The following is a 20,575-nucleotide window of genomic DNA, read 5'->3' on the forward strand; positions in this document are numbered from 1 at the left end:
TAAGGTTAAAGTTATGGGGCTTGGGGACGAAACCACAGAATCAGGTAGTGTATTCCAGGCATTGACCACTCTTGCTGAAGTCATGTTTCCTGCAATCGAGTGGGTGTGGTTTACCTTAAGTTTGTATCTACCGTGTGCCCATGTATTGTTGTGGTTGAAGCTGAATTAATCATTAACAGGTATGACATTGTAGTAGATAATTTTGTGCATTACACTTATACCAAAGGTGTTGTAGTTCTAAGTTGTCTAAGCTCAAAATTTCAAGTCTGGTGGTATAAGGTATTTTGCTATGAGCAGAGGAGTGGAGGACTATTCTCGTGAAATATCTCTGGACTCATTCATGTATGTATGTATGAATGTATGTATGTATGTATGTATGTATGTATGTATGTATGTAATGTCTGATATGCAGTGCAGGTTATATTTATCTGTTGAATTCCCTAGTTAATGTAATATTTTATTACTAATATTATTAAAAATAATTAATGTTAATTAATAAATACTAAATAATATTATTAAACCGCTGCAAACCGCTTAGAGAGGGCTATAAAAGCACTATGAAACAGTATATACCGGTAAGTCTAAATGCTAAATTGAAGTAATATTTAACCTAGTTAACAAGTAATATTTAAAAGGAATGAAACTTTTCATGAGTAAAATTTAGAAAATTAATGGAATACACTGTAGTTTCCAAAGCAAGGTAAAATGTGGGCAGAAAATAATCCACCCAAGATAATAAGGGTTAAGGTTTTTGTAGGAACTTTTGTCAACTTAGTTTTTGCAGTCACTTTCCATCCTGGGTGCAATTATTTAAGAATAATAAACCTAGGTTGCAGAAAGGGTGTTTAAAGAACAATTTTCCTGCATCTTATCCTAGAGTAACATGGCTAAAAGCCATATGATGTTGAGGTGATCAGCTATCAGTCACGGAGAGAAAGATTTCCTAATAATGGAGTCCTATGGACTTAAAATAAAGTTATTTTCTTCCTGCTTTTCTCTAGCAAGCTAAGAATTGCAGATTACACAGGTTGGGCTGTAGAATTGTTTTCACAAAAGAAGATTGTGAATGCTTTAAAGTGAAGATTTCCTGAGTGTTTACTTCAGTAATTGATATAGACAAATAATACAGTGTTCCCTCGATTTTCGCGGGGGTTGCGTTCCGAGACCGCCCGCGAAAGTCGAATTTCCGCAAAGTAGAGATGCGGAAGTAAATACACTATTTTTGGCTATGAACAGTATCACAAGCCTTTCCTTAACACTTTAAACCCCTAAACTGCAATTTCCCATTCCCTTAGCAACCATTTAGATTATTACTCACCATGTTTATTTATTAAAGTTTATTAAAAATAAATATTTATTAAAGGCGGATGAAAGTTTGGCGATGACGTATGACGTCATCGGGCGGGAAAAACCGTGGTATAGGGGGAAAAACAGCAAAGTATTTTTTAATTAATATTTTTGAAAAACCGTGGTATAGCCGTTTCGCGAAGTTCGAACCTGCGAAAATCGAGGGACCACTGTACATTCACCTGTTGGCAGCAATAATTTTTTCAGGATAGTATAGAACATTGAATAATTGTTATAATAATTTACATTGAATTGTTAAAGTAATCTTTCGTTAAATAAACAGTGAAGTCAATGGAGGTATAAAAAGTATATGAAGGCACTAGAGATTGGTACATTGTGGTAAGTGAGAAAAGCAAAAATCCAGCTTACACTCTGTGCACTAAGCTTATACTGTACTATGGTCTGCTTAGTTTGATGTATGAATCCAAGCATTACTGATTAATTGAGATTTAAATGTAGGCAACATTTTGCAGAAGGTTGCTTTCAGTATTTTTTTTTTTCAATTGCTGAGACCCACAAAAGCCGTGGTCAGGATAAAACACCAACAGGGGCAGAAACAATGTTTCCTGACCTAACTTTTGATGTGTAAATATGTACATATTTGCATATGCCTGTATAAAAGAGATCATAGGCATCTCTTTCACTGCTTGTTTTAAAATGCATGAAAAAGTATCACTACAGTAATTTGTGACATAATGTGGGGGTGTAGAGGATCACATAATAGCCATGGATATTAATGCAGTTTCCATCCATGAACTGGACAGCAATTCAATAAGCTGGTTTTGAAAAGAGTAATGGTTTAACAGTGAGCGCAAAGTAAGAACGGTGATACTTTCAGTTGCACTGATTTTACAGTATCATTTGGCCTAATGCAAAGTGGGCCCATATACAGAACTTTGTCAAATTGGTATTTTGGTATTTGTTGCCCTATTGCAGTGATGGTGAACCGTTTTTTCCTCGGGTGCCGAAAGAGCGCGTATGTGTGCTATCGCGCATGCGTGAGAGCCCACACCCGTAATTCAATGCCTGGGGAGGGCGAAAACAGCTTCCCCCCTGGAGGCAAGAAAAGGCTTGTTTCCCAACTTCTGGTGGGCCCAGTAGGTTCAAGTTTCACACTCCCCAAGCTCCAAAGGCTGCCCTGAAGCCGGAGAAGGGTAAAAACGCCCTTCCCCATTTCCCCAGGGTCTCTCTGGGAGCCAAAAACACCCTCCCGGAGCCTCCTTGTGAACCAAAAATCAGCTGGCTGGAACACACATGCACGTTGGAGCTGAGCTAGGGTAACGGCTCGCGTGCCAGAAGATATGGCTCCATGCGCCACCTGTGGCACCCGTGCCATAGGCTCGCCATCACTGCCCTATTGCAACAAAGTGACTGATAATTGTTTTTACCATGATAGCTGATGAAGCATCCATATTTTCTGTGCAGATAGTGATAACTCTATAAATCTCCCAACAAACCTTCCACTAGACCAGTGGACTGTTGCATGGGTCCGGTATGCAGTCCTGGTAGGAAACATGGAGATGCACCTGCATCTCTGCGTCTCTGATGTGTTCATGCATGCGCCTGCATGAGATTTGGCTTCTGCGCATGTGCAGGAAGTGAAATTTCATGTGAGGATGCTCGCATGTGCGAGATTTCACTGATTTTGGTGATTTTTTGCTTCCTTGCATGCACAGAAGCAAAGAAATCACCGAAAATCGGTGAAATCTCGCATGTGTGAGCATCCTCATGTGAGATTTTGCTTCCTGTGCATGCACAGAAGCTGAATCTCATGCCGACCTGTGCTGGTCACTGGGAGCACACCGGGAACACCGGCGATGAGGATCCCTTCACTAGGCGTGACCCTTTAATGCAGTTCCGCATATTGTGGTGACTCCCAACCATAAAGTAATAATATTATTTAGGAAACTCAGAGGTGGATTCTAACCTACCTCGCTGCCAGTTCAGTTCCTCCTGTGCTGCATGGCCATGCCTCATGGGAGTGCATGCACTTTACAATTTTTTAAAAAAATTACAAAAGAAAAAAAAGCCAAAAACAAGATAGCAATGCATGCGCAGTATCGGAAATTCGGGTCTGTGCATGCTCAGAAGTTTCTATGGTACAGATTTTTTTTTTGCAGTAGTCTATTTGCATGTGGGTGGACCTGCCTGGAGATGGATAGAGGAGCGGTGTCTTGGTTCCTAAGGCCATGAGAAATATGTGTTTTCCATTGTCTTTGGTGACTCTTGTGAAAGGATCATTCGACCCTCAAAGGGGTTGCGACCCACATATTGAGAACTGCTGCACTAGACTTTATAATTCTGGAAGCTAATGTAAGAACACAGCAGAGTGATCCTCTAACTGAGTAACCTGAATGTTGACCAGAGATTTGCTGTTAATCATTTAAATATATATTCTTTGGTAGGACATGCCTGCCTCTGCGCATGTAATCACATGCAGAGGATCATCTGCTGGCTCGTGATAGATGTAGTAAACCCTCTTCCCTTTGTCAAAAGTTTTGCATCAGCAGTTGCTGAAATTAGACTTTAACAAAGTTGGAACTTTAAGCTGATTTTGTTCAATGAAGGACAGGAAGCACAAGTGAAAAGAGTAGAAAATAAGGCAGGCTTGGTGTATTGAAAGGACCTCTGTGACAAGTTAGGACATTAAATGTGGGGTGGGAGAATATGTGAAAACGTGAAAAATTCTCTCAAGCCACAAGTGAGAGCAAACCAGAAGAAGAAGAAGAAAACGAAGTGAGGAAATTGCCACAGGAAGGGAACTGTTCCTTAAGTTTCATGTTACAGACATGATTATTAGCTGGCCTGAAGTTTAGATGACTGTTCAGTTTTACTGGCAGGATCTATAATTTTCCCCAGTAGTCCTGTATTCTGTTCCCCTTGCTTAGCATAAGGGATTTAAAAAAGCAAAACAGCAAAAATGCAGAGCACAATTTTTCTTCTCCAGCACATTGCTCCAAAGTCCCGAAAAATGCTGTGCCAAGAGCCTCAGCAATCCTTTCCTAGATAGGCATATCTGTGATTTGAAGGCCGTATCTGCCTTTCTTGCTTGTCACTTTGACTGTGGATTCTAACTCCAGCAACTTTTTGCACTAAATTTAATCCCCATCACTGGTCTATAGCTGCTCTTCTACTATTATCGAAACTGCTGAAGCTGGTCTAAAGTCCTATAAAGAATTTTATTTGAATCCTTCTCTTCCATTAATTGGCTGATTTATTGAGTGTATGGGAGTGTTCCACCCTAAATCCTAAACACAGAATTATTTAAAGGAGTGGGTTTGCAAGAGCTGCCTCTAGTCTTCTTAGTACAGCTGTATGATGGGAGAAACTGACATATGGATATTATTGAAGCTCTTAGCAGGATTTGCTGGATAAGCTCCCTTTGTTTAAAAGGAATGCTTCAGTGATTTTCTATACCAGGGGTGTCGAATTCAAGTCCTGTGGCCCACATCCTGCCTGCAGGGTGCTTAGATCTGATCTCAGGCCTGCCCTGGAAAAGTGAAGGACTGGACCACAGTGCCTCTGCCACTGAAAATGGAGCTAGGGAGGGCAACATGTGGCCCTCTTGAGCTCCATTTTTGGCTAACAGCTTCCTGCAGCCCTCTGTCTGCAAAAATGGAGCTTGTGAGAACTACATGTGGCCCTCCCAATCTCCCTTTTCAACTGTTTCCTGCAACCATCTTGAGTTCCATTTTCGCTGACAGAGCGCTTGGGCTGCCACAGGTGCCCCCGACATGAGTGGTGTCAAGCTAGCCACGCCCACCAGCCCCCTGAGATCAAACACACCTCTGATATGGCCCTTAAGGAAATCGAACATTGACATCGCTGTTCTATACATTTCCACCACAAAGACGATACAAGTCGAGATAGGAGGAATGGCCATCCATTCAGCTTACCTAATTATTTTTATTTATATACTTAGGCAAATTTATCTAGTTAATGTATCCCAATTCAGTCCACAATTTATTGAAAAGTTGGTGGTGGAGGGTTGGAGCTGTGAGTTTCTCACAAGCTTAGTCAATAGTGTATGGATATAATCATACTTCTCTTTTTAATCCTGCAGCTTTTTAATAGCATTGTTTTTCTTGCCTTTCACTATCAAGAGGTTAAGCAATAAATGGGAGCTGGAGAAAGTGTTTTTTTTTTTAAGATCTGGTGGTTTTTAAAGTAGTAGCTGCAGGATCTTAAATCTTAAAAATAATGACTGTCAACCTTTGCCAAGATGTTGCCTTTACCAGTCTGTTAGAAATAGAAAAAAAATGTTGCTTGGTTTGTATCTGGGCACTTAACTGTATGTTGTTAGGTTTGTTTCAGTGAGCACAAATAAAGTGGTAATGAAGATGGTTTTGCAGAAAACCTACTACTTATTTATTAATTATTTATTAATTGGATTTATATGCCGCCCCTCGCCGAGGACTCAGGGTGGCTTACAACATATAAAAAGAAAACAACAGAATGCAATAGCTAAATCCAATTAATTAAAACTAAACAAACAATCTAAAATCCCCAGTTATGTTAAAAAGCAGTCATACCCATTCAGACAATAGCCATACAACCATTCGTTGGGATAGGGAGCTGAGATATAATCACCCCAAGCCTGGCAGCATAAATGAGTCTTAAGACTCTTGTGGAAAGTGAGGAGGGAGGCAGCAGTGCGAATCTCTAGGGGGAGCTGATTCCAGGCTGGGCCCCCCACAGAGAAGACTCTTCCCCTAAGTCCTGCCAAGTGACATTGTCTAGTTGATGGGACCTGGAGAAGCCCGACTCTGTGGGACCTAACCAGTCACTGGGACTCATACTGCAGAAGGCGGTATATCATAAATATCATAAATATTCAAAATATCTGTAAGAATGCTGACACAAATGTAATCATAACTGTTCCTTAATATATAATATGAACTCAAGAGGTTTATTTAGAGAGAGTTCAATCCACAATCAAAGGATTCCCCACAAATGTAGGGAAGCATCTGCTCCTTATGTTCTTAAGCATATATGTTCATATTTTTAAGTGATTGAAGACAATTTTGAAACACTGTGAAACAATTCATAGTTTTGGATATGAATTTCATTCTTTATAACACTTGATATAAGGAACTGATTGGCACATCCATCTCTAACTTGTTGCCTTTTGGATGTCTAGAGACTACAATACTTCTGATCCTCATGAGTATGGACAAAAGTACTGCTGACTAAGGATTATTGCAATTATTCTTCCACCGAACATGTTGGGCTAGTTTCCTGTGTATCTATTTCTACAGGTGTTGAAGGTTCATATACAGTATCTCATAAATGAGTTAATACTCATTTATTGGTTGACTTCCTATATTCAATGCACAAACAAAATAGCAATATTTGTTTTTTGCTTTACACTTTTTAATGGCAATTATGGGATATATTTTAAGCAGTAAATTAAAAGGCACTTAAAAGATAATCTGTTCTGCATCCTGCATTGGATGCATATAGGCTGATTAGTGCTGTAGAGAAATCTGAGCTTATATGAGCTGGCACTCATGTTTTTAAAAGATCTGTAGTCATTTTTTCTTTTAATATTGTTTTTTAAACACCAAGTACAGTGGTGGAGAACTTTTTTTGGTTCATGTGCCAAAAGGTGTGTGTGTGTGTTAGCATACGTGCACATGCCCACAACCCTTCCATCCCCCCATGCATGCACACCCTCCCTCCCCGCAGTGTCCTCTTTCTGAAGCCTGATAGGTGAAAAAAAATGCCCAAATGGGAAAACCGGAAGTTCGAGAAAATACACTTCCTGTTTGACGTTGTGCTGTTTTCTCCACTCTGGAAGGTTCAGGGAAGCTTCCTTGTAGCTCCGGAATGCAAAAAACAGCACAACGGGCAAACTGGAAGTTTGGAAAATGCAAAATGGCAAATTGGAAGTGCATTTTTTTGAACTTCCAGTTTGTCCGTTGGAGGATCCCCCCCCCCGGGGCTTCAAGGAAGCTTTCCTGAAGTGTCCAGAGGATGAAACAGCCTTTCCCATGGTTGAAAGTCAGCTGGCGTGCACTGGAGATGAAACATGGCTCAATATGGCTCCTCATGCCACTGGTGGTAATGTGCCATAGGCTCCTCATGCCACTGGTGGCTCCTCATGCCACTGGTGGCTCCTCATGCCACTGGTGGTAATGTGCCATAGGTTTGCCACCATGGACCTAGTATATAATGAAATGCATGTGTCCTAAAACTATGGCCCATGGACTGTATGCGGCACGCAAAAGCCATTAATCAGTCAGGGAGATAATTCTCAAGTTCATTGGGGCTGAGAAGAATTGCGGCAAAACTGAGTTTTCTGAAATGGACCACAAGACTCCTAAACAACTGAAAAAATGATCTACTAAAAACAAAACTCAACCAAAAGAGCAACATGCAAACAAAAGCAAATAAAACTCCCCCAGGAGCAAAATTCCAGTTTAATTAGTGTGCATTGTTTAATGGACTGTTAAATTGGCCATGCCCACCTAGTCACATGATCTAGCCATGCCCACCCAGCCGGTCCAGCCCCCCCACCAACAGTCTGAGGGACTGTGAATTGGCCCTCTGTTTAAAAATTTGAGGAATGCTGATGTAATGCAGCATCTATTTAAAAACTCACTATAATATTTCACAGATATAAAAATGCATTTTAAAGAACTAATACAACGATGGCATGGATTCAGACTGGTATGATGGCTGAGTTGAAAGGATTTAACTCTTCTTTCTTGCCATGGATCAAAGACCAAATAATGTCCTTATATTTTGTTGGAAATTTCCATGGAGTAAGATTATCGTATAAATCTTCATGTTTTCCTAATAATTACCTGGGAAAACTAAAACTAAAAGGCTCAGTGAGATAGCCTCAATCCACAGAAGAACTGGCTGCAAACATTATAGAGAGAAAGGGGGTCAACCATAGTTCCCTCTAAGCTGAGCAGTGAGCAATCGCTCACTTAAAAATCATCATCAACTCAGAGTTTTCCAAACCTGCCCAGAAGCCGAGAGGGAAAGAGTGAGAGGGAAGGAGAGAGAGAGGAAGAGAGAGAAACAGATAGAAAAAAGAGAGGAAGGAAAAGAGAAAGAAAAAGAATGGGAGTAAGGAAGAGAGAAAGAAAATAAAAATCTAGTTTGAAACTAGCTCAACTATTTAAGTGGCATTTTGATATTGATAAAGTTGCCCTATTATGAGCTCACTGTTATAGACACACAGTACAGTATTTTATTTTGAAATTCTCTGAGGCAAAACAGGGTGGGTTTTTTATTTGTTTGTTTGTTTATTTATTTATTATTTCTGTGCCTCCCAGTCCCAAAGGGACTGCCGCTCAGACACTATACTTTTCCGCCCCCCCAAAAAAATTAGAGGGAACACTGGGGTCAACCCCTCTTTTCAGTGACCCCAATGTTATAAAACCAGAACAATCCCTCTTTCCCCAGAATACTCATCTTTTTCTGTTATGCTCCCCCCCCATATCTACCTGTAACAAAGGAATACTTCTCAACTGTTGGTTGTTATTGGGTTTGTTGTTTTTTTTGCTTGAGTAGCTTAAGGCATAAGCCAATTAATTGCTGCATATGCAGAAAAATAGGAGACAAATAAATAAATAAATAAATAAATAAATAAATAATAAACAAACAAAAACCAAATAAATGAATAAATATTAGCATTACTTTTTAGATATTAAACAAAAACAGACATTATCCATGCTGCATCCATTTGCCTCCCTGAGTAAATCAGCTGGGGAGTGGGTGATATAAGGAATCCTTTCTAGATTTCAAATCTTTCCTTTGCTTTAGTCTCAATCAGTCAGTGACAGTCACTGGTTTCAACATAATGAGTGTGACTGGTTTCAACACGGTGAGACTGGTTTCAACATATTGAGTGTACAGTAGTTGCTTTCAAAATGGTGAGGGAGACTGGAAGATCATTGAGACTAGAAATAATAACAGAGAACAGCAACAAAGATGATTAGGGGACTGGAGGCTAAAACATATGAAGAACGGTTGCAGGAAAAGAAGGACCAGGGGAGACATGATAGCAGTGTTCCAATATCTCAGGGGTTGCCACAAAGAAGAGGGAGGCAACCTATTCTTCAAAGCATCTGAGGGTAGAACAAGAAGCAATGGGTGGAAACTAAACAAGGAGAGAAGTAACTTAGAACTAAGGAAAAATGTCCTGACAGTTAGAACAATTTAGCAGTGGAACAGCTTGCCTCCGGAAGTTGTGAATGCCCCAACACTGGAAGTTTTTAAGCAGATGTTGGATAACCATTTGTCTGAAGTAGTGTAGGGTTTCCTGCCTAAGCAGGCAGTTGGACTAGAAGACCACCAAGGTCCTTTCCAACTCTGTTGTTGTTGTTGTTGTTGTTGTTATCATTATCATGAAATCCCCAACCCTGTTGAATCTGCACTACATATCCATAAAGAAAAGGACTTCAATGGCCATTTTTAAATCTGTATCCACCTCTGCCCCAGTGATAGGTTGATTAATGGATTGCCCTGTTTGCTTACTCTTCCTGGATCAATTTGTTTGTTTTAAAAGGGGGGAAAAGTACCACAATTCTACTATGCTTGCTTGGACTAGGGCTAGAAAAAATATGAACAACATTCCTCTTAATTCAGCTTGTTAAATAAAATTAAACGAGGTTCATGTTTCACTGTTTCCTCTAAGAATTTTCTCCCTCTTTCTTCATCCTAAATGGAAAAAAAAGTTATTTTGTAAGAAAAAAGTCAGGGACAGATATGAGGGGCCGGAAAGGGGATAGTATTCACACCATAGATCAGCATTGGTTTGCTCTCGGCTTGGCCTGGTTCTTAAAACCTGTAGCGCTGAAGGTGGGAGGCTCCGCCCACCCATCCGAGATGCTTCTGCAGATGCGCAGAAGTGGCGCGTGCACGCAAGCTGGTAGCACTCAGTACTGCCATAGATATAGTAGCCAAGTGGAATGGACTGGAATGGTTGGCTTACAAAGCATTAAAGTGCGGCATGCAAACCAGAGCTCATAAACCAACATAAGATGAAAAAGTCTTACATTTAAAAGAGCTAAAAGAAAATAGGCATTTGGCTGGATGGTGTTGAGTTGACAACAATTTGATTACAACAACCAATGACAAGACAAAAATTCAGTGACAACAGTCCTGCACACACAGACACACACAATTGTTCATTACTTGTGCTTGCATTGAGATATGCTGAAAGTGTGGCACCACCGTTAGTTTTAAATGTCCAATATATATACGTAGGTATTTTTCACTACCTTCTTCCAGGTTTTTTTAAATTTTCTTCCTCTTCCTAATATTTCTAAGTGGAAATTTGAAATCTACATTTGGTGAGAATACATTTGTTCAAGTCCAGAAGTGTTCTGTCAGGCTCTCTGGTAGACTCCTCCCAAAAATTCATAGGTACAAATTTCAGACACACACACGTTTGAAAATTCAAAACAATGTTCTTTATAATGAAAATTCACTTAAACTAAACCCTCTTTTGGTATAGCAAAGAGCACTCCTCTCCAAACAAACTGGTAATTTGTACAAGTCCCTTATCAGTTCTGTGATACTTAGCTTGCAGCTGTGAGGCAATTCACAGTCCTTCTTCTTTCACAAAGTGAAACACACTTTGCTCTGGTTTAGTTTCAAAGCTGGGAAAAATCAGCACACAAAGGCACACAATCAGCAAGGCAGGCACAAAACACAACGATCAGATAATCCTCCACAATGGCCAAACCCACAGGCTGCTCTTTATAGCAGCCTCAGTAATTACCACAGCCCCACCCAACCACAGGTGGCCTCATTTTCTTTGATAATAATCTCTCAGTTATTGTTGCCTATGCATCGCTCTCTGCATGCGTGGCTGTATCATTAACTCTTCTTTTGAATCCAAGGAGGAGCTAGATAATTGATCTCCTTCTGAGCTGTCTGCCACACTCTTCTCCTCCCTGTCACTCATGTCTTCTTGGTCAGAGGAGCCTTCATCATCAGATTCTACCGGGGGCAAAACAGGCCTGCAGCATGTGGATGTCTCCCCCACATCCACAGTCCTTGGGGCAGGAGCTGGGCCAGAGCTAACCACAACAAGAAGGAAGTGAATTCTCTTCAGACCATTGTAGAATTATTAGAGAAGCGGTGTTAGGCTGCCATGTTATTCCATTTTCTATTTCTGACTCAGTATCTCTACCCACCCCCATTGAATTTTCCCAGCTACAAAAAAAACATTGATTTCATCGTAGCTTGGGGCAAGAAGGACATTTGAGTTCATTGAACAGGATCTAATTAGTAGAATCAATAGATGAAATCAAAATGTCAATGGACTAGAAATGAAATATATTTTGGGTGAGGACAAAAATGACCCTGTCTAAATCCAATGGCCATTCAACAAAACAAAACAGAAAACCCATTCCAACCTTATGCCCTTCTCATCTGCAGCCCTCCATCACGACTGATGGTTTTTATCTCAGTTAAATATATGATTATCTTTCATTCTTGTGAAAAAAATAATAGCATTCAAATATAATGGCATAACTGATGGTCAGGTTGCAGTGTATCTTCTGGCAGCTTGCACTCTACCTACTTCTGTTGCCCATCCTGTTCTGGGGATAGAAACTGTGGAAGGGAGGGAAGAAAAAGGCACCTTGCACAAAAGCAGGTTTGTGTTATCTAGCCATTGCCAGGCAAACAAATAGAGGCTTAATTGGGGATCGACTATCTGGAAGCAAATATAATTCTCGCTTTTGTTTAATGCATGGCTATTGCTGATTTGCAAAAACTCCGGTGAAGTCAAATGTGACTGGATGGGCATGAACATGTTGTTTTCTTTATGCAATAAACTCACAGCGACCTACATGGATGAAATGGAGTGGCATTAATGTTGTTAGGTTTTAGCGACTGTTTTCCTGACCCAAGTGGACCTGGGTGTCTTTTTGGAAGGGTTGATGTGGGATCCATTTTAAATTCAGTGCATTATTTAAAAATCTTTCCTAGCAAGCTGTTATCTTTTAATTCTTTTTCTAAAACAGCTTTATTATAGTCATGAATGCTTGTAAATATAGAAGTGGATAGAAAAATCTTTATTTCCTAAAACATGGGGGAAACCACCAGCAAATCTTTCCGTTTCTAAATTACAGGAAATACAGGAAAGAATAAACACACATGAACTAATGTGCCCAGAAGTTATGATCCAACAATTACCCAAAGCTTATTGCTACAATATGTTCCCTACTTCTCTCTTCTGTGCTCCAACTTATTTTCCTGGTTTATTATCTGAGATCATATCAGAATAGAGGTTAGATGTTAGATGAAAGTTTAAAATTGGCATCCGAGAGGAGCAAGGCAAGAAGTATGCTACACATGGCATAGGACTGCAACTTCATAAAATGTGGAGTATTACATGAAGCTTTGGAAAATTGTCCAATATTTTTCAGATGAAAAAAAGTCCATCTAAAACAAGAGAATAAAATTCATTTGCCTGGACTACAATTTGCAATGCATGGAAAGTTTCATTCTAGTAAACATCTGTAGGAAGGCTGAAGGAAAATTAAATGAAGATAAATTAAGCAGGCTTTCTTTCAGGATTTGGGTAAGATTGCCCATTCCTATTTGGATGTTGTCATATACATTTATACTTTAAAAATTGCTCTATTTTATTCAATGCAATGGAATTTTCCTTTGTTATATCAAGGTGAAATGGCGTGAATGGTATATGAAGGAAGGTAACATAGGAAATGTGTATATCAGGGCATTTGAATAGGGACAGGATTTTGAATTGGTGTTTATTTCTCCAGTAATTAGACCAGGTTTATTGTGGAGAAGAGAGGTGTATGACAGATAGTCTTCTAATACCACTGCTATCTGGATTAAAGAGTTGTAGAAAGGGGAAAAATGAGGAAGACTAGTATAGATTTACTCCAAACATTCTTAGAAATTTATTTGTTTATTTGTTTGTTTGTTTGTTTGTTTGAATTTTTTAAAAATGCCGCCCTTCTCCTTAGACTCAGGGTGGCTTACAACATGTTAGCAATAGCACTTTTTAACAGAGCCAGCATATTGCTCCCACAATCCGGGTCCTCATTTTACCCACCTCGGAAGGATGGAACGCTGATTCAACCTTGAGCTGGTGATGAGATTTGAACTGCTGGCCTGCAGTACTGCACTCCACCTGTTGTGCTACCACTGCATTGGGCAATAAATATTTAATGGAACTTAATATACCTGTATCTTATTATGGCCAAATCCGCAGAGACAAATCTTTAATGGAGACTTCTGTTAAATTAGAAACAATTTTAAAGAAAACCATGACAATGTAACTGTATGGAATGGAGATTTACAATATTTTGGGCCCAGGTATTTATTTACTCTGTGCAATTATGGTTTTACTAATACTGTAGATATAATGATTTTCCTTATCTGGCAAAATTAAATCCAATTGCAACTTAAGTGGTACAGCATAAGTTCATAGTTAAAATGTTACTTAAGTTTGCAGTTATAAAATGGTTGGATTGCATTCAAATACCTATCCTACTGAGCGTAATGTTCTTTGGGTTCAGCTTTATGGATGAACACAGCCACTTACAGTTTAGTAAGTTGCCTTGATAGCACAACATGTCTGAAACAGTCTTGTTTACTGCTGTTTTGTGAAATGGGATTGATGACTAGTTAACTTCATTTATTTCAATGAGATCAAAAACACGATTGAGAAATTTAGTCTGGATGCAGCCCACTCTTCTCTATTTACCCCAGTATTATTGTTTGCATATTGTGTGAGAAGGGCAAAGTAATTTAGTATTCATTTTACTGGTAACCTTATTTGGAGGATAAACTTCTCCTTTTTCTCATTTCCAGAGCTCCACCATGGGAGGTAAACTGAGCAAGAAGAAGAAGGGTTATAATGTGAATGATGAAAAGACCAAAGATAAAGACAAGAAGGCCGAGGGGACAACAGCTGAGGAAGGGGAGGCTCCAAAAGAGAATGACTCAAGCCAGCAGACCACCACGGAGACTGCAGAAGTGAAGGAGAATAACAAAGAGGAGGTGGGAGACAAGGATGCCCAGGTAGCTGCCAACAAGACAGAAGAGAAGGAAGGGGAGAAAGGTGTAAGCCCAGAAGAACCGAAGAAGGCAGAACCAGAGAAGCCGGACTCTCCGGGTGACACAAAAGCAGAGCCTCCGAAGAGCACTGAAACCTCTAAGGAGGAGGCGAGCTCAGATGCTCCTCCTGCCAGCAGTGACACCCCGAAATCCTCGGAGCCCAGTGGTGATGCAAAAGCTTCCCAGCCTTCAGAGGTCACAGCTACTAGTAAAGGAGATGACAAGGGCAAGGAGGAAGGGGAAGCCAAAAAGACTGAGGCTCCTGCAGTCCCAGAAACTAAAAGTGATGTGGCCCAAGCTTCAGACTCAAAACCCAGCAGCAGCAACGAGGCTGCACCTTCTTCCAAGGAGACCCCACCAACAACAGAAGCACCTAGTTCTACTGCTAAGGCCTCCGAGCCTGCAGCCCCACCAGAGGAAGCGAAACCATCTGAAGCTCCAGCAGCAAACTCGGATCAAACCATAGCAGTGAAGGATTAAATTGGACAGCCTATTGCAAAACAAAACAAAATTAACCACTTAAAACAACCTGTGTCTTTTTTTTTTAATTATCTTTTTCTCCCCAGCTCTACTAACTTGTTACGTAGCTGAACTGTATTGCCCAAGAAAACAAGCAAGCAAGCAAACAAGAAGTGTCCCATTAAGTTAAGGGGGATGGGGGAATGGTCGACATGGGGTAATCTAAATAGTATTTTTGTGGGGGAAATATCTAATATAGTTTCTGCCAACTTCCCAAAAAAATCTCTGCATTTCATTAAGAAGACAACCCAGTTTGTCTGAAAGTGCAGTATGCCTCTTTCTCTTCTTCCTTTTTCCTCCTGACCTGCTCTAAATGCACTCCACTTGTCTTTTTCCTTCCTTTTTTCTTAGGAGGGATGGAGGAGCAATGATAGGATTAATTCTGCCTTCTGGGCCAGTGCCACACCAATCAAACCTTTATAAAAGCAGTATTTCTTGTGGGTTCTTTAAACATTTTATTTACAGGCTTTATCATTTTGTATTTTTTATGCAGTGGATGAATGGCAACTTTCAGACAAAACTCACATAGCTGTCAACATCTTTTTTCTTTCTCAGTGCCAATCCTGCAATTCTTCTTCTTCCCCAAATATTTTTGGGAGTTAAAAAAAATAGTTAAAAAAAGCATTCTCATCCTACTTAGCCTACCTAGATTTCTCATGACGAGTTTAATGCATGTCTGTGGTTGAGTGCACCTGTAGTTCTGTTTATTGGTCAGTGAAAATGAAAAAAAAAAATCTGCGTTCATTGCAGTTCCAGTTTCTCTTCCATTCTGTGTCACAGACACCAAGTCACCTCTCATTGGAAATAAACAAAAGAAAAAGCAAAATGTACAATGGATGCATTGAAATTATATGTAATTGTATAAATGGTGCAACAGTAATAAAAGTTAAATAATTTAAAAAACATTTCAGGTGTTAGCGGCTGCAATTTTATTTAGATTAACTTCCCTCACTAATAGTGAGCCAGTGTGGGGTATAGTGGTTAAAGTGCTGGACTAAAAGCATGGAGGCCCAGGTTAGGAACAAAACCCATCTAGGTGCTATTTGTCCAGTCATTTTTTTCTGTGCCGAAATCAATATTAGGTTCTGTCACAAGCCAGCAGAAAAACCAAAGCCTCCTCACTCCATAATATATTGATAACTTCATTAAACTAAAGAGTACACAGTATAAACTGTTAGTGGACATGATATGGACTCCTCCCTTCTTTCTGTTTATCAAATTCTGGGACCTTCCTCTAAAAGGAGACCTTTTGTGTCTCTTTTCCAAATCAGAATTTAACAGTGCCAAAGTTATTGAGAACGTTGACCAAATTGAGACAGGTCTCCCAGGAAAAGAGATAAGATGAGATCAAGACATAGCTAAGCAAGAGAGAAACAGATGGAAAATGGATTGGGGTAATTGGAAATCAGAAAACACTTGTACAGTCACTTGTACATAAGCTGTTGCTTATGATCCATTGCACAGATAAAATTAAGAATGTTTCCTATAGAAGCAGGGATGTGCAGTAGCTAGTTTGTCCCAGTACTCTTGGACTTTGAAATATTTGTTTAGTGATATTAGGGTTCAAGCATCGGGGACTGCAAGACTGGTCACCAAAGGTACTGCTTTAACCCTGCATGTGGCCATTATCATTAGTGTGTATTCTGACTCAATAGTATCTTTTGCTAGTTTATCTGTTAATCGCATGGAAAATTATGTCTCAGTATATCTATATTTATATTATGTACCTGTATCTTGAGATTGCTATAGCTTTTCCAAAGTTGATATTTTGAAGGTACAGTGAACCTATTTCTTTTGATCTTGTTAGCTAAAGAATTAGGGAGTTGAGAATTGAGAAAAAAAATGAGAAAGAGCCACTAATTCTGAAGACATAGTGCATAACAAAGACAAAACTATTTAAGTATAACCTGCTTCATGCTCTGGGTAGATATTTTAAGAACTAAAATAAAAACCCACATACTGTAATAAAATGTGGATGCCTTCAGAGGAGGACCACCAAGAAGGTGATGGGACTTAAACTCCCGTGAGGAATTATTAAAGCAGTGTTTTTCAACTTTGGCCACTTGAAAGTATCTAGACTTCAAAACTTCAAGAATTCCCCAATCAGCGGGAATTCTGGGAATTTAAAATCCACATATCTGTAAGTAGCCAGAAAACAAGTCTGGGAGAAACATGAAAGTAATCTTCAAATATCTAAATGATTGGCATATAGAAGACAGAAGGGATTTGGTTTCTGTTGTCTTAGACGGCAGGCCCAGAATCAAAGGACAGAAACTACGGAAAAGTAGATTTGAGTAGATACAGGAATTTCCTGATGGTAAACCTCTGAAATAGGCAGCATCATAAAGTATGTTCCTTTTAAAGGAAGGTATTTAAACAGAGACTAGATAAATTTTCCAAATTGTTTAAGGGATTCAAACCCTGAACAGGAGGTTTGACTATCTGGCCTCTGCGGTTTGCAAGTCTCTCGTTCTATGTTCAGGAAGTATCTATAAATGTATGGATCTGGGATACAGAACTCCACTAGATGACAAAAATATATAGACAGGTCTTTCTTCGCTATCTACTCATCTGAAATTATGTGGCCCAGATATTAATAAATAAAATAAAGGAGATTTGCATCTAAATGGTGTTTAGTCAAGGATGTACAATATAACAGTTCTTGCATATGTTAACTATTTCCATAGTTTAACATCAGTGTTTCCTATCTAATGTTTCAATAAATTATAGGAGGTATTAGCAGTATAGTTTAGTTTTTTAAAGTATAGTTTAAAGAAGGGGTGTCAAACTGGTGGCCCATGGGCTGGGTGTGTCCTGCGCAGGCCATGCCCACCCCAGTTCGGCAAGGGGGAAAAACGTTGCAAAACATCATGTGACAGCAACATGATGCTACAAATTTGATACCCATGATTTAAAGGCAGAATATTAGAAGCACACTTCCATTTACATCCCATCTTTAGTAAAATGAGGATGTATTTGTCATCCAAATGAGACCAGTGAAGAGCAGACCTCTTAAAAGAATGCTATTTCACTTTTCAAGACCTACCTTTAGAAAAAGCTGGACCTGATTTTCAGAAACCCAACAGTTATTACAGTCTTCATCAACAAAATTGAAACTCCTGAAGACTACAGGAGAAATAACTTTATAAGACCATGATGGTGAACCTATGGCATGTGTTCCACAAGTGGCACATGGAGCTGTATCAGTGGGTATGGGAGCTCAGGTCCAGCATGTGCCAGCTGATTTTCGGGCCTTTTGGACACATTGGGAGTTGGGAAACAGCCTATTTACAGCCTCTGGAGGGGGGTTGGGAAGGCCCATTTTTTTACCTCTGCTCAAGCTCCAGAGCCTTTCTAGGAGTCTATGGAGGGGGAAAACTGCTGGAGGGCCAGAAATGGCCAATTTACCACCTTTCCTGGAGGACAACCGGTGGGGTGGGGAAGGCCATTTTTGCCCTCTCTAGGCTTCTAAAAAGGCTCTGGAGCTTGGGAGATTAAAAAAGAGGCCTTCTGGTCCAACAAGAAGTTGGCAAATGGGTCATTTTCTAACTCTGGAAGACCTCCGGGGGTGGAGGCTGTTTTTGCCTTTCCCAGGCTTCTAGAAAGGCTCTGAAGCCTTTCACTCTGAAGGGAGTGGGAAATGGACATGCCATCCTGTGCCAGGGGGTTTGTGGGGGTGCATGGAATTATGGGTGTGGGCATACATGCATGTGCTCCCACTCGTGCTCCCCTCCTTTTGGCATGCAAACCAAAAAAAGTTAGCCATTGCTGTTCTAAGACAACATCCAAGCCATGTAGGCCAGCAAGTTCCACCAGCCTCTGAAAATGTAAACGTGCCAGTATTTCAGAATGGATGGGAATATGTTTCTTTCCTCATTGGCATTCTCTACTGACTGAAGATTCCGGATCATTTTCAAAGAAATTTCCATGATATATTCCAAGGTAGAAGCCAGTTTGCTTTGGCTGCAGGTGGCAAATCAGCTGAAACCAATACAGTGATCCCCCGATCATTGCGAGGGTTCCGTTCCAGGACCCCTAGCAATGATCGGGTTTTCGCGAAGTAGCGCTGCGGAAGTAAAAACACCATCTGCGCATGCGCAGATGGTGTTTTTACTTCCGCAGCGCTAGCGAGGAGCCGAAGATTGGGGTTCCTGGGAAGGGGACTCAGCTGGGAAGCGGCGCTGGGGTTTCCCCACCGCCCACGCAAACTCCTCGCTGCCGCTCGCCCGCCCTTCGCCTGCCCACGCCGCTCGCTCGCGCCGCTTCCCAGCTGAGTCCTGAAGCCAATTCGCTTCAGGACTCAGCTGGGAAGCGGTGCGAGCGAACGGCGTGGGCGGGCGAAGGGCGGGCGAGCGGCAGCGAGGAGTTTGCGTGGGCGGTGGGGAAACTCCTCGCTGATGCCCGCCGCTCGCCCTCCCGCCAGCAAGAGGGGGAAGACCCAGGGAAGCCGCCCAGCAGCTGATCTGCCCGGCGCCATCTACGCATGCGTGCCCATAGAAAAAAAGGGCGCGCATGCGCAGATGGTGTTTTGACTTCCGGGTTGAAAAATCGCAATTTAGCCCGTTCGCAATGATCGGGATCGTGATACCCGGGGGATCACTGTATATCATTCTGGGTTGCCATTCAGCAGCTAAGAATTATAGTGAAATCCAAGACAAGCCTGTTTCATATGGTAAAATATTTCAGTTGCAAATGGAGTACCCAGGTACACTCTGGGTTCACTCCCTATTTGTTTATCTCCTGAGTGCATCTCCAATTCTATCTGTTCTCCAGGAAACTGAGAACAGGTATTACTTGACTTACAACAGCTTGTTTAGTGACCATTCAAGGTTACAACGGTACTGAGAAAAGAGGCTGTTTTTCACATGACTGTTGCAACAACCCCATGGTCCTGGGGTCATCCCCATGATGGATGCAGTGTTCCAGGGTTATGTGATCACCTTTTGTGACCTGACAAGCAAAGTCAACGGAGAAGCCAGCTTCACTTAACTATGTCACTAACTTTTAACAACTGCAGTGATTCATTTAACATCTGTGACAAGAAAGGTCATAAAATGTGGCAAAGCTCACTTAACCATCTTACATGGCAACAGAAATTTTGGGCCCCATTTGTGGTCATAAGTCGAGGACCACCTGCACTAATTACCATATCAATTATATATAGTTTTATGCCACCAGATGACTTTGCCCAATGATTAAACATAGATTTTAAAATATTAAAAAGAGAAACCTGGATTTTGTAGATCTCTCATGGTAATCATGGACAGTACAAAAAAACTCTGAAGAACTGTCGCATGTCAACAATGACTTGGACCGTGATGGTGAACCTATGACGTGTGCCACAGGTGGCACACAGAGGCAAATCTGCTGGCCCGTGAACTGTTGCCTAGCTCAGCTCCAGCAAACATATGCATGCCGGGCAGCTGATTTTTAGCTTACACGGAGGCTCTGGGAAAGGTGTCTTCAGCCTCCGGAGGGCCTCCAGGCGATGGGACAGGGAAGCCATTTCCACCCTCCCCAGGCTCCGGGCTCACCAGAAATCAGGAAATGGGGAAGCAGGGGAGATGGTTTGTGCATGCATGCATGGGGGTGGGGCAGCACAGGGGTCACCTGCTCATACACAAAGAGGCAGGACACATGGGGTGCA

General features: G+C 40.9%; 1 protein-coding gene across 1 annotated transcript in view; it reads left to right on the forward strand.

The window, feature by feature from the left end:
* Positions 1–15,833, forward strand: part of BASP1 (brain abundant membrane attached signal protein 1) — an 86,645-nt gene extending 70,812 nt beyond the window's left edge. Inside the window, exon 2 of the mRNA XM_070747110.1 lies at positions 14,164–15,833. Within this exon, the coding sequence (XP_070603211.1) occupies positions 14,173–14,889 (717 nt within the window). The 5' untranslated portion in view covers positions 14,164–14,172 and the 3' untranslated portion in view covers positions 14,890–15,833. The remainder of the gene's footprint in view (positions 1–14,163) is intronic.
* Positions 15,834–20,575: the final 4,742 nt, after the last annotated feature.

This window comes from Erythrolamprus reginae, chromosome 3 (assembly GCF_031021105.1).
Source record: "Erythrolamprus reginae isolate rEryReg1 chromosome 3, rEryReg1.hap1, whole genome shotgun sequence".
Taxonomy (NCBI): domain Eukaryota; kingdom Metazoa; phylum Chordata; class Lepidosauria; order Squamata; family Dipsadidae; genus Erythrolamprus; species Erythrolamprus reginae.